General features: G+C 40.1%; 1 protein-coding gene across 3 annotated transcripts in view; it reads left to right on the top strand.

Annotated features, from left to right (window-relative positions):
* The window catches only part of ITSN1 (intersectin 1), a 91,517-nt gene that overhangs the window by 4,828 nt on the left and 72,697 nt on the right, over positions 1 to 13,992 (top strand). For all 3 annotated transcript variants that reach the window (XM_035115543.2, XM_035115542.2, XM_035115545.2), the window contains exon 2: positions 13,045 to 13,104. In XM_035115543.2, coding sequence (XP_034971434.1) covers positions 13,077 to 13,104 — 28 coding nt within the window. In that variant the 5' untranslated portion in view covers positions 13,045 to 13,076. The remainder of the gene's footprint in view (positions 1 to 13,044; positions 13,105 to 13,992) is intronic.

Genomic DNA, 13,992 nt, shown 5'->3' with positions numbered 1-13,992 from the left:
GAAATGGTCTAACTTAAAGGCCTCTTTAATTCAAACCATAGAACCATTGGCATTTAGGCTCAAGCAGCTCACAGACCGTTCGAGCTTGTGTGATTAGTACTTGTATGCTCTCACTTTGGCAGATTTACAGCAGTCATGTTTTCACACAGATGAGCTGTTTGAGAACAATTTCACCAGTGTATTAAGCCCAGAATCTTTGCTTCAGAGTTAACAGAGAAAGTGTTGCTTAAAACTGCAGTAAAAGGAATTGATTGTTTTAGAGTCTCTCTTTAATTGTACTCTAGTTGGACATTAGCTTTTTCCAAGTTTACTTGATAAATATTCAAATGTCTGTTTTCTGTGAGCTTTTTAAGAAGTAATAATTTACTCAGAGGTATGTTTCAAAGGAATCAATAGGGGATATCTGTAAGTAAATAGATGAAGCTCAGGGTTGGGATGCCAGTAAATAGATCTTGTTGTTGTTTAGTCATTTAGTCGTGTCCGACTCTTCGTGACCCCCATGGACCATAGCAGATCTAGAAAACAGCTAATAATTGAGACTGTGGTCCAGTCCAGATGTGATAAAACAAGCTGCATCAAATGAGCCACAGTTAAGACAAGGTTTGTTCTTGGTTTTCCAATCATAGCTTGTTTGAACAGAATATACTCTGATCCCTGGTTTTGATATATTGCTAAGCCAGATATATATTGCTTAGCTAGAAGGGAATGGGCACAATCTCTGCATTTGTGGTGGACCATTAACTATGGTTTAGCATAATGTATAAGCTTTGACATTGTGTTTTAAGGGTTGTTATATTTCAATACTCTCTACAACAACATAATCTATAACATAACATCATAATCTATAACATAATTTTATTGGTATAGTGCTCAAAATTCACAATATGATGAGACTTTAAACCAAATAGTGCTTATATGATGTCTTAAACTCAATATTGGTAGACATGCAACATACCAAACATTTCTAACTTTGCTTATTAGCATTTAGCTACATATTTTTGTTTATCTAAGCATACAATGATTGTTTGCATATATATGAGGCGCTAATTATGAAATATTTATTAGATGTATAGGGCTTCCACTTCTATATTATAGTACAAATATCTATCTGACCTGTATCTGAGGATAAGTTCTTAAGACCTTGTTCTTAAGACAGCTTTCTAAAGGTGAATTGTGAGTCTGAGATGAAGAAGAAGAAGAAGAATCTGGCAAGGTTCCTAAGACCTCATTAGACTTGCAACTTACCATTCCCACACACAAATATTATGTCTGCAGCAGCTTCTGGTTAAGAATGCTAACCTTTTTCAATGCAACTAAATGGCGATGGCTAATTATGAAAAGTTTAAAATAACTTAAAGCCTTAGTGACTACTCCTTGAATAGTGAAGTACCTTGGTATGTAGCTTCTGATCCTTGTTCTTTCTTTGACTTGATGATTTTGATAAAGTGAAAATAAATGAAGATTCTAGCTTTAAAACAGGAAAGACAGCTATTATATTAGACTATCATAATTGCTATTATGCTGTTGATTCACTCCTGTGAGTGGGAGCATCCCTGAGCATAGCATAACATTTTTAAATTTCATATTTCTTTTAGACTTGGGTTGGATTCTAATTTCATTTTCCATGGATGGAAAGATTCTTTCGTCTATGTATGGCTTTTGAATCCAGTGGAGGGATCCTGCTGATGGAAGTGGAGACTATTTTTGCTAATCCCTGTTTCCCCTACATAGACCCCCTTCCACACACATCGTGTGGGTGGCCAGAGTATACTGGCTTTCAGCTCTGCAGTCCATGAGCAACCTTTACTTATCCTTCTCCACTAAATGCTTGTCTTAACATAAAAGCCAGCCCTGGCAGCATCCTTGCACACCTTTTTGAATGTTTCATTAATGTAAAAATACGGAGAGCACATGTAAAATGTTCCAACATAAAAAATTCATAGCGTGCTCTGTAAAGGCATCCATTTTGAACACATGCAAGTGTTATGTGAATATTGTATTTGATCTGGAAAAGACATTTAATGACCGTTACGCACGGGGGTTCCATTCCCAGCCCCTACGTGCATCAGCGGAGTGCATATAAGCATGCCCTGTTCTGCCTCCATTCCATCCGTTTAGTGACATTTTTGGATTGCTTCCAGGTTTGACAGTGTGAGTCATTTGGACACACATTAATCAGTTGTTGACTATATGACATATGTTGGCAGCAGGAAAAGCCTTGCATTGGGCAGACATAAATAAATAGAAGTTCTCAAGAAAATTCCACTTACCATTCATCCTATATCTGAGGATAGGTTCTGCACTGTGGATTAGTGGCTTCCGTGTATAGGATTTGGGTATGAAAGTTGTTCTAGGCAGGATTATGCTCCCTCTGAAAGGTCAGGTATTTAGTTTGGGGGGAATACTCTTGGATTCCACCTATTGCTAGAGACACAGCTGGTTCTCCAACTTGGCCACTTTGCTTCATGCTGTAGTGATTTTCTATCTGGACTATTGCAATGCATTCTACATGAGGCTGCCCTTGAAGACTGTTCAGAAGCTGCAGCCAGTACAATATGCAGCTGTGAGGATCCTATGGGCCTCTTACCTAGAGACCATATTGCATCAGCGTAGAAGCATTTGCAGTGGCTGCCAATTAGCTGTCAAGTCCAATTCAAGGTTTTAGTTTTGACATATAGAACCCTATATGGCTTTATCTGAGAGACTGTCACCCAATATTAACTAACCCAGGAGTTGAGATCTGCTCTTTCGGCTTTGTCAGTAGTGCCATCAGCGAGGGCTCTTAAAGAAGCAAGCCACTTCATCTGTAGCATTCTGGCTGGCACAAACTTCACTTGGTTTTAGGTACTAATTGAAAATGTGTTTTGTGGGGTTTTTTTTGGTTAGGCTCCTGATGGATAAATACTTGGTCCACAGAATATATTGAATACTATATGGTTTTAATGGGTTTTAAGAGCAGAATATAAATTACAAACATTAAATTTGAAGAGATTGCAAGGAATATTGCATCTTATTTGAGGCTGAATTGCAGTTGCTTTTTTAAAAAAATATTTTATGTATGTAAAGGAGAACTGGTAATCATAATGAATATTTAAACTACTGTGATACTGTTGTTTGAAAATTTGTAGCTGTGTAATCAGATCAGTAGCTGTATAATAAATCAAACCAATGTAGTGGTTGTGCTGAATATTTAAACTATACATTGTTATATTGGCTAGTTTGTGTTAGCAACCTTGCGTTTAGATTTGTTTTATTTAAAATTGTATCCTGCTTTTTAAGGAACTTCCTCCACAGAGCAGTTATAGTCTCATATATATAATTCTACTTCATCTGACAATAAAACATTCAAAATACAGTACAACTAATCAATATATCAGCAGAAAAGTAGAGTGCAAAAATAGAATAGAAAAAATACAAATAATAAAAAACAGCATTAAGACTAACAAGGATTAAAAACTGCACTTATCAACATGGCCTCGGTCCAATATACCTGAAGGAGCGTCTCCACCCCCATCTGGAAGTTCCCTTTCTGCGAGAAGCCAAGTTACAGGGAACCAGGCAGAGGGCCTTCTCGGTAGTGGCACCCACCCTGTAGAATGCCCTCTCATCAGATGTCAAAGAGATAAACAACTACTTGACATTTAGAAAACATCTGAAGGCAGCCCTGTTTAGGGAAATTTTTATTGTTTGACATTTTAATGTATTTTAATCTTTGTTAGAAGCCGTCCAGAGTGGCTGGGGAAACCCAGCCAGATGGGCGGGGTACAAATAATAAATTATTATTATTAGGCAATGCTCTGCCTCTACAGTTGGATGCCATAATGCTTCTGTATATCAGTTACCAGAAACCACAGGAGGGTAGGGTGCTCTTGTGCTCGAATCCTGATTAGTAGTTGGCTATTAAGAGAACAGGATGGTGGACTAGGTAGGCCTTTGACCTAATCCAGTAGGCTGTTCTTATATTTCTCCTTAACCACAATATGTAGATAATGTTTGCTCCAGGCTCCTTAAAGCTTGGTTCTGTTCTCTGTATTCTGCACATTTAGATTTGCTGAGTTTGCTTTGCATGCACATGAAGTAATGTTTCACCTCTGGGCAGGAGCTACTTTTGCTGGAAGGCTTGTACTCCTCTCTTCTCACATGGCCAGGAGAGAAAGGGTATATTACTTTTGAGGTGTGTTTGGTTTGAGGTATAAATAAGGGCTTATTTGCATGTTTCATTGTATTGGAGTTTCTGAACCATCTTCAGAGGCAGTCTTATAGGGTTGCAGTAATCTAACCAACAGATTACCAGAGTACCGGTATATACAACAGAAGTTAGTCTGTCCCTGTCTTCCAGATAAGGGTACAGCAATACTTTGTATTACTTACCATAGGAATGGCAGAGCTAGTGCTTTCCCTGCGCTGTTCTGCCATCTGGATCTTGCGTGTTGGTTTATAATTGATCCACAGTTCAGCTGACCCATCGTTTTAAGCTGCTGAAGACTCATGCTTAGTTGTTAGACGCACATGTGATGGCTCTGTGCCTGAAACAGCTTAGAAGCTATTGGTTTGCTGAAGAATTGTGTTTCATTAAGCAGACTTCCCTTTGGATTTATGTTTGGGTAATTAAACTAATGAACTACTTGATTATGCTGCTAATTTGCAAATCAAGGCTTTGCTTGAAAAATTGCTATAGAACCTAAAAACAAATTATTGTTCTAAAATTAAATGTTGCTAAATGTTTTATTCTCAAGTTAAATGCAAGAAGTACACAGTTGCATGCACACACAACTTTCTGAAAAGTAAACATTTTGGCTTCTTGAATTAGAATCTTGCTGTACATATGAGACCAGTGCAGTTGTACTGTTAAGGTAAAGGTAAAGGGACCCCTGACTGTTAAGTCCAGTCGCGGACAACTCTGGGGCTGCGACGCTCACCTTGCTTTACTGGCCAAGGGAGCCGGCGTTTGTCTGCAGACAGCTTCCAGGACATGTGGCCAGCATGACTAAGCCACTTCTGGCGAACCAGAGCAGCACATGGAGCCGGCGTTTACCTTCCCGCCACAACGGTACCTATTTATCTACTTGCACTTTGACGTGCTTTCGAACTGCTAGGTTGGCAGGAGCTGGGATCGAGCAACGGGAGCTCATCCTGTTGTGGGGATTCGAACCACCGACCTTCTGGTCGGCAAGCCCTGGGATCTGTGGTTTAGACAACAGCGCCACTCGCGTCCCATTATCAAGTGGATTTATGGTACTTCTAATAGTCCTAATAAAATGCAAAAAGTTCACCTTCAGCACCAAAATGGTATCTTATGTGGAGAAAAGTATTTATTTAACATTTTATTTATTTAAGGTGCTTATATATCACTTAATCATTAACATTTCTAAACAATGTACATAAAATTATACCCCAATCCCTTACAAAGAATAAGAACAGTGAAAATTCATCTCAGACCTAAGCACTTCATTTAAACGTCTAGTGAAATAACCAAGTCTTTGCATGTGCCAGCAAAGAGGATGTCTGGCTAATCTCAGTCTGGTTGGAGTTCCACAATACTGAATGCATACTACTTCTTTTTTTTTACTGAATGCATCGATTCTAGTAGTTACAAGCTGTGCATTTGAGCCGTGGAGGACCACCAACAAAGACTCCCCCAAGAATCATGAACTTGGCCTGGTAACATTAGGCAGCCAGTTCAAGCTTTTAAGCACCAGTATTACATGCTGTCAGTAGTTTGTTCCCATGATCCTCAGGGTCCCTTCCAACTCCAAAATTTTATGATTCTATGATCAGCAGTTTAGCCACAATATTCTGCACTAGCTGGAACTTCCAGATTGGGCTTGCAGGTAGTCCCACATAAAGTACATTGCAGTAATCAAGCCTTGAGATTATCAATGTAAGAATTGCTTTGGCAAAAAATGGTTGGAGCAGCAGCCATACCTGCTAAAATGCACTCTTAAACACTCAGGCTGCTAGTGTTACTTGGCTACAAATGTAATTTCTATTTACACCTTGATTCTTGTACTGTGTCTAATCCAGGAAGTCTGGGTTACAGCTAGTTGTGCAGTGAACATGGTATACAATTTATCATAATTTATTACTCACCCTTTGCTAATATTTACTCATGCCTCAACCTTGAATCATGTGCAGAGGTGCGATTTTTTTGGGGGGGGCCCCACAAGTGTGTTCACTATTTAAAAGTGCATTGCTTTTTTAAAATCTCAGTTTTGTCTGTGCTAAAACTGCCAATTTTTCTTAATATAGTGTAGCAATTGAGAATTCCTCTTTTATCTGCTGTCGTTATTCAGTATGGTGCCAGTTAGGTTTCAGAGTTGCAAAAAAATGTATCACTGATTATTACCCAGCTTGGAATGTCAGTGTGAATTTCCTAGTGCTTCTTTTCTAGGGGGAAAAAGTGCTGGTACTCACATTAAAAGATGGAAGTGGGGGCACAGGCAAGGGGAGGGGGCAGTGAGAGGGAGGGACATAGCCTGATGCAAAGGTTGGAGGTGAGTTACCTGCTTGATGCTTCCTTGCCTGCCCACCTACCAGGGTTCCTGCCACCCAGGTGAAGAGGTCTCCCCCGCAGGGAGCACCATCATCACCATTGCTTACCTTCTGGCAGCTGCTTTGGTGAGGGAAGCGTCTTTCCTGCCAGTGGGGCTCCTCAGGCCAGCTCCTCCCCTGTTCTGCACTCTTGCTTTCTCTCTCACTTATTCCTGCGCTGTCCCCAAGCTGCCATGCAAGGAAAAGAGGGAGGGTGCAGGATGAGCAGCTTTGTCAATGTGTGTGCGCACGCGCGCATTACCTGCAGGCTGTGAGGGGAGGAGGACACTTTCCTGAGTCCTTCCTGTGCTCTTCTCTGGGAGGGCGGCAGCGCGGAAGCCTCTGACTTGCCCAGGCTGCATCTGATCCTTCATTTTATTGTAGCTGCAAGGAGAAGCCCCAAGTTCACTCGCTGCCACCACTTTGTGTGGTGCATGGACCTGGGAGAGTGAATCGGATGTGGCCATCTTGTATATGAGTGCCATTCTAAGGTGGGAGCTGGTCTATTTGGTGGAGCATTGAATTGCCATTGTATACCATAGTTCCTTTTTGGGCCAACCAGAAGAAGATTCACAAAACAGATTGAAATCCAGGTATCTCAGGATTCTGTTGGGATCGCACCAGCACAAGTATACACAAGGAAACTTGCTCTCATGAACTTATTTCAGAACTGTTTGGACTGTTTGCCTATGAGATACTGAGTTGCACAAGTTGTTATTTTGGCACTGTATGCATTATTTAAGATTTCATGTAATACACAGTATTGAAATGCTCTACATTATTAACTTTTTGTGAACTACAGACAAAGTTGTCTAGTTTGTTATTTATGTCTCTGTATTCCTTGGGTGTGACACAGATCTCTAAAGGTACTGTCACAGCATTTCAATTAGGTTGATGTCTGGACTTTGACTGGGCCATTGCAATACCTTGATTCTCTCCCCACCCCCAGCCATTCTGTTGTAGATTTGTTGGTGTACTTGGGTTTGTTGTCCTGTTGCCCAACCCAATTTCAACCAAGCTTCAGCTGTCAGGCAGATGGCCTCACATTTGACTTTAATATACTTGGATATACACAAGAATTCATGGTCAACTCGGTGACTGCAATGTTCCCAGGTCCTGTGGCTGCAAAACAAGCCCAAATTATCACCCCTCCACCACCATGCTTGGCAGTTGGTATGAGGTATTTGTGCTGATATGCTATGTTTGGTTTTTGCCAAATGTGCTGCTGTGCATTATGTCCAAACATCTCCACTTTGGTCTTGTCTGTTCAAAGGACATTGTTCCAGACGTCTGGTGGTTGTTAAGATGCAACTTTGCAAACCTAAACCATGCTGTCATGTTATTTTAAGAGAGAAGAGGGTTTCTCCTGGCAACCCTTTCAAACAACCATACTTGTTCTGTCTTTTTCTAATTGTACTGTCATGAACTTTAACATTTAACATACCAACTGAGTCCTGTACAGCCTGAGATGTAACTCTTGGGCTTTTTGCAATTTCTTTGACCGTTGCAGAGTTTGACCTTGGGGTGAATTTGCTGGGACGTCCACTCCTGGGAAGATTTACAACTGCCTTGAATTCTTTTCACTTTTGAATAATCTTTCTCACTCTAAAATGATTGACTTAAAATTGGTTGGTGATGGCCTTATAACCCTTCCCAGTTTTATGGGAAGCAACAGTTGCTTCTCCAAGAGCATTGCTAATGTCTTTCCTCCTTAGCATTGTGTTAAAACACACCTGAATGCTCCAGACCAGCAAACTGCTAAAACTTTGGATTTTATAAAGGTGGGCACGCTTGTTGATGATCAATTTAGCAACGGCATTTGATTACCAACACCAGTCTTAATTTCTATTTCACACATGGCTTCTTCATTTTGGCTTCATTTTTGTTAAATAAATCATGACACAGCATAATAAGTCATTTGCTGTTGTTCATCTGAGGTTGTATTTATCTAAGTTTAAGACTTGCTAAGGAACAGATGATTGTTATTACCATATTTTTCTGTGTATAAGACATGTATATAAGATGACCCCTATTTTTTTGAACCCAAAATAAAGAAATCAGTATTTTTTGTGGAGGTCACCCAACGAGGGAAGTTAGCCAAAGTTGTTGACATTTGGGGGCGAGATCGCCCTTGAGTTGTTTACCTTTTTTAAAGCTTAGAAAGGGAGGGGGATAGACAAGAACACCCCAGTTCTAGAGGTGAAAACAAATCCCTATGCAGACCATCTTGCCTATAATCTCCCCACACCAATAAACCCATTCCATTTTCAGCAGTTGGACCAATATGGTCATCATTGAAGGACCCAAGGGAGTTTATACCACTCAAATCTACACCTGAAAGCAAGATTAAGGTTTATCATTATCTCTGCGTTTCATTGCCCTCTTGATGAGCATACTAGTTTTATGCACCCAAAAGTTCAAGAATGGTTTATATGCCAACCTATACCCGGAGGTCTCATTACAATTGTTATTACATTGTCCATACAATTAACATTCAGTCTTGCAGTTGGATGAAAGCCCCATAGAAACGTCCTGCTCTAGGTCAGTCCAGGCCTGGACATATTGCCAAGTACTGGTTGTCATTATGTACTTTCTTGCTCTCTCCTGCTAGGCTGATTTATTCTTGCTGTTGATCTGTGTCTTGTTTGCTCATTTGAATAAACTTCATGCAGACTCCCAGATAAAACTCACTGACCCAGCTACCAGCCTTGGGATCTCACCCAGGTGGACTGCTGACCAGAACTCATGATGACTGTGTTCTTTTGTACCTGTTCTTTTGTGATTTGTAAAGCACCATGCACACTGATTCTGTATAAAATAAGAATATTAGCATTCCAAATAAGCAGCCCCTCATAGGATGATGCTTGGTTTTCCCCCTCTTTGATGTTTTTCTAACACCATCATTTTTGCTTAAGATTCTTCTAAGCTACAAAGCCAAAGTTAGCACTGTGACAATGTTAGTAACAACCCTAATTGAAAAAAAAAATATGTCCCTTTGCCAGACCTTATGAGGACTCCATGGTGTGTGGCTTTTATTTCTCAATTATATTGCATGAAACTTCCTTAATCAACTGAATCAAAATGATTTATATGGATGAAAGCCTGGAAATTACACTCACTGTAATTTCTTCAAATCTTTAATTTTTTCACTTTAACTACTTAAAGTGAAAGCAAAACATACTTTTCTTTTAAGCAAATGGATGTGGTTTTAAGTTTCTGTTGTACTTACTTCTATGGTAGTAATTTGGTAATCTCTCTGTAATTTACTATGCATTCTAATTTATTGTTTGAATGGGGTCCATCTTGTTCAATCTTTTTCCTTAGGGGTATAATGATCAACAATCATGGGGGCCTCTAATGCGGCTAGCATATTTTAACATATTGAACTATGCAGAGTCTATAAAAGATCAGGAGATAGGGAGCATTTGGGAGAGAGAGAATGAGTGAGTGCCATTCATTTATTGGAGTACTTAAGCATTTTATAAAAAAATTCCTTCAGTAGCACCTTAAAGACCAACTAAGTTTATATTTTGGTATGAGCTTTCGTGTGCATGCACACTTCTTCAGATACACTAGAAACAGAAGTGTCAGACCCTAAATATATACAGAGGGTGGTGGGGGTGGGTGGGAATGGGAGATGGGCTGATGGGAGTGGTAAACCTGTAGATGGGTGTTAATGGCTGCTGATGGCTGCAATTAGTCCTGGGCTGAGGTGCTAAAGAAAGCTTGATCATGCATAATGAGATAAGAATCCGATATCTCTATTCATCCCAGGTGCTTCCATGGTTTTAAGCTTGGTAATGATTTCCAATTCAGCAACTTCCCTTTCCAGTCTGTTCCTGAAATTTCTCTGTAATAAAACAGCTGCTTTGAGATCTTGTATAGAATGTCCTGGGAGATTGAAGTGTTCTACTGGTTTTTCCGTCTTATGGTTCCTGATGTCAGATTTATGTCCATTTATCCTTTGGCGTAGGGTTTGGCCTGTTTGTCCAATATAGAGAGCTGAAGGGCACCGTTGGCATTTGATGGCATACACAATGTTAGAAGATGAGCAATTAAATAGTCCTGAGATGGTATGTTGGATGTTGTTGGGGCCAGTAATGATGTTGTCCGGGTGTATGTGGCAGCAAAGTTGGCATCTGGGTTTATTTCAGGCTCTGGTACCAGTGTCCATGTTAAGTCTGGTGGTTGTATTATTGTGGGTGAGGAGTTGTTTAAGATTGGGTGGCTGTCTGTAGGCAATGAAAGGTCTTCCTCCCAGAGCTTGAGAAAGGGAGCTGTCATTGTCCAGGAGAGGCTGTAGATCTCTGATGTTTTAACTTGGGAGCTGTATGTGATGACTAGTGGTGTTCTGTTATTTTCTTTTTTGGGTCTGTCTTGCAGCAGGTTCTCCCTAGGTATCAGTCTGGCTCTGTTGATCTGTTGTTTAACTTCATCAGGTGGATATTTTAGTTCTAAAAAGGTTTGCTGTAGATCTCTTAGGTGAGATTCTCTGTCTGTAGAGTTGGAACAGATACGGTTGTAACGTAGGGCCTGGCTGTATACGATGGATTGTTTGGTATGTTTGGGATGGTAGCTAGAAGCATGTAGATATGTTTGTCGGTCAGTTGGTTTTCTGTATAAGGTGGTGTCTATACGTCCATCCTGTATTTTTATAGTAGTGTCCAAAAAATGTATTTCTTGCATAGATTGGTTCATTGTTAGGTTGATGGTGGGGTGAAAGTCATTGAATGTCTGGTGGAAGGTTTCCAGGGTCTGTTGTCCATGTGTCCAGATAATAAAGATATCGTCAATGTATCGTAGGTACAAGAGAGGTTTGAGTGGGTAGAAGCATTTTATGTTCGTGAGAGTTTGAGGCTTCCTTACTTGGAGTCAACAGACTCTGCTGACAATGAAACCTGGGCTGCTCCTTTCCTATGTTCTGCTGTTGTGTAAGGTAAGGAGCAGAGGCAGGACTGGAAGCTGCCCAGATTGGCTGGGACAACGAATCAAATGGGCGGGGTACAAGAAATAAATTACTACTACTACTACTATTCATATTCTATCCAGTCTGAAAGTATAAGAAAGGTTTTATGCTTTCAAACCATAGGTGACAACTTTTATGAGCAGGGCTATGGACTCTGTGATCCTTCAGCTGTTGTTGGGCTGTTGTACCCATCATCCACACCCATTAGTTATGCTGACTTAGCTTATGGTAGTAGAAGTCTGACAATATTAGGAGGGCAGTAGGTTCCCTATACTTGTTTTACAACATATTCTGACTGCTATAGAACAGTGAATCTTGAGTGTTAACAAAATAAATGGCTATTATGTCTGCATTTTTTAGTCATGTGTTTTCCAAAGCTTGCTATTGTGTGTGTTAGGAGGTTACCTAGCATTTTGTCCTAAGTGATTCACAAGTTCCCTCAAACTACTTGAGACTTGGTTGAATGCAATCCTATGTATTTCATTAAAGTTATTCTCAGAGTAGCTGCATTAAAATTAATGGACCTAAGTTAGTCATGTCCATTATTTTCAAAGAGCCTGTTCCCAGTATAACTAACATTGAATACAACCCACATACTTTATTTTACTCAAGGGTGATGTCTTTCTCAAATGGGTTACCTCTGGATAGATATGGAATGTACATAGGTTCTTGGTGTTATTTGGGTGGATATCAGATTTTAGGGAAAACAAAGACCTATTAGCATTCTTCATGTTGTAATTGCTAAACATCACACATAATTCCAATGGAGTTTTCTGGGGGAAAGTGAAATATGGCTAAAAGCTATTTAGTATTTTAGAAGGTAACTGCAAAATTATTGTAGTCATAGCAGGCATGCACATATTCCAGAGCATAATTGCTGATTCATAGTAAGAAAAACTTGTGTATCATTTTTCCCCAGGATATGGATAAAATAATTGAAAGCACTGCTTTCACTATATTTGCTGTTTCTCTGTCTAATAATGTGAAACTCTAGAACTTGGTGATCCAAATTCAATCTTCAGTACTGTATACGGACAGGGGGTCTATACAGATTATACTACACACAGAAAGGGAAATTATCCAGAGCTGTAGGCAGAGGTAATGAGTGAGGTTTCTGAACTGGTAACTGGCAGAGGGGCCAGTGGAGGACAGAAGCAGGGTAACAATAGGGTAAAAATAAAAGGCCATTCTAAGAATGCAGCTAAGTGCAGATGGCTGGGTTTTTGATGGCCAAGAACAACTAGGTTCTGAAATAAGGAGCAATGTTGTAACTGGGAGCAGGAAGAAAGATGAATATTGTATTGCTTTAACATTTTATGCTTGCTGCCCTGGGCTTCTCTGGCAGGAAGGATGGGATCAAAAGTTCATATTTTATAGCATTTGGAAACCATTTTTGCCTTGATTATATTTATATGACTTCTGCATTTATAAATAAGTTCTCTCTTTCTGTATATCAGTAAATTATATGATAGTAAGCAAATACCTCTGAAGTAGAGAGTTGTTTTTGTATACCTGCTTATCTTAATGTGCCACTCTTTACTCCCCAGGCATCTATTAGCAAGTTAAAGGTGATTGAACCATGGCTCAGTTTCCAACACCTTTTGCTGGTAAGTATTAGGATTCTCCTCCCCCTCTCCACAATGCTTCTTGTTCATGCTTGCTTTCCAGCTTCATGAGGAAAATGTAGTTGGGCTTGAGCACACTAATAAACTTAGTGTGTAGTTACAGTTGTTGAAGAAAGCACCCTACTGCTTATATGTGTTGAGTGTTCTTGGGTGGTTGTTGAAAGTGGGGGAGGCTGATTCAGGGGATGGCTGAAGGTAAAGGCAGCAAGAGCTTGTTGCTCAAATATAACCAGTGCCCAGGGGTCTGATAAGATTGTGTCATACAATTTAGGTGGGGATTTATGCCTAAAATTAGTTGGGGGCCCACCTGCTGATCCAATTCTTCCACCTTTGCTGGAGATTCACACATTTTGACTGGCCTTGGTAGCTAGTTACTTTTCCAATAGTTAGATGGAGGTCAGGCTTTTTGCTTCTTGTTCAACGGAGACTGCAGTATGCGTCTTACTTGTTTTGTACCTGCTGCTGACTAGAGGGATGTTACAGGGTAGAGGATGTTCTTCCCACCAACCCATACAGTTGTGCTGCATCTTAGTACTGTATAAGATACATCCTGATGCCATTTTAAAAGACTAAACCACTATCTTCTTGTAATACAAGAATCTTTTTACTGTTTTGATCACCAGAATGATATTTATGGTTGCCAGTGGGTTCTGGCAACTGTTATTCATAGATTCTAGATCTTCAGCAGCAAGCTGTAGCTGTGTTGCTAGCAGCCTGTGTTATCAGCTTGCTGTATGCACAGCAAAGGATATGTGCTTATTGGTCTCCTCTATAACAGTTGCTGAGCTTTCCTTCCTTCAGCATCCCATGAAGCACTGGGAGTTGTTTCAGCCACTGTGGGGTGGAGGGCTTTTTTTGCAAGTCTAGCAG

This window comes from Zootoca vivipara, chromosome 4 (genome assembly GCF_963506605.1).
Source record: "Zootoca vivipara chromosome 4, rZooViv1.1, whole genome shotgun sequence".
In the NCBI taxonomy this organism is placed as follows: Eukaryota; Metazoa; Chordata; class Lepidosauria; order Squamata; family Lacertidae; genus Zootoca; species Zootoca vivipara.
Note: the sequence above shows the minus strand (reverse complement) of the source record. Positions and strands in the feature narration are given on the sequence as shown.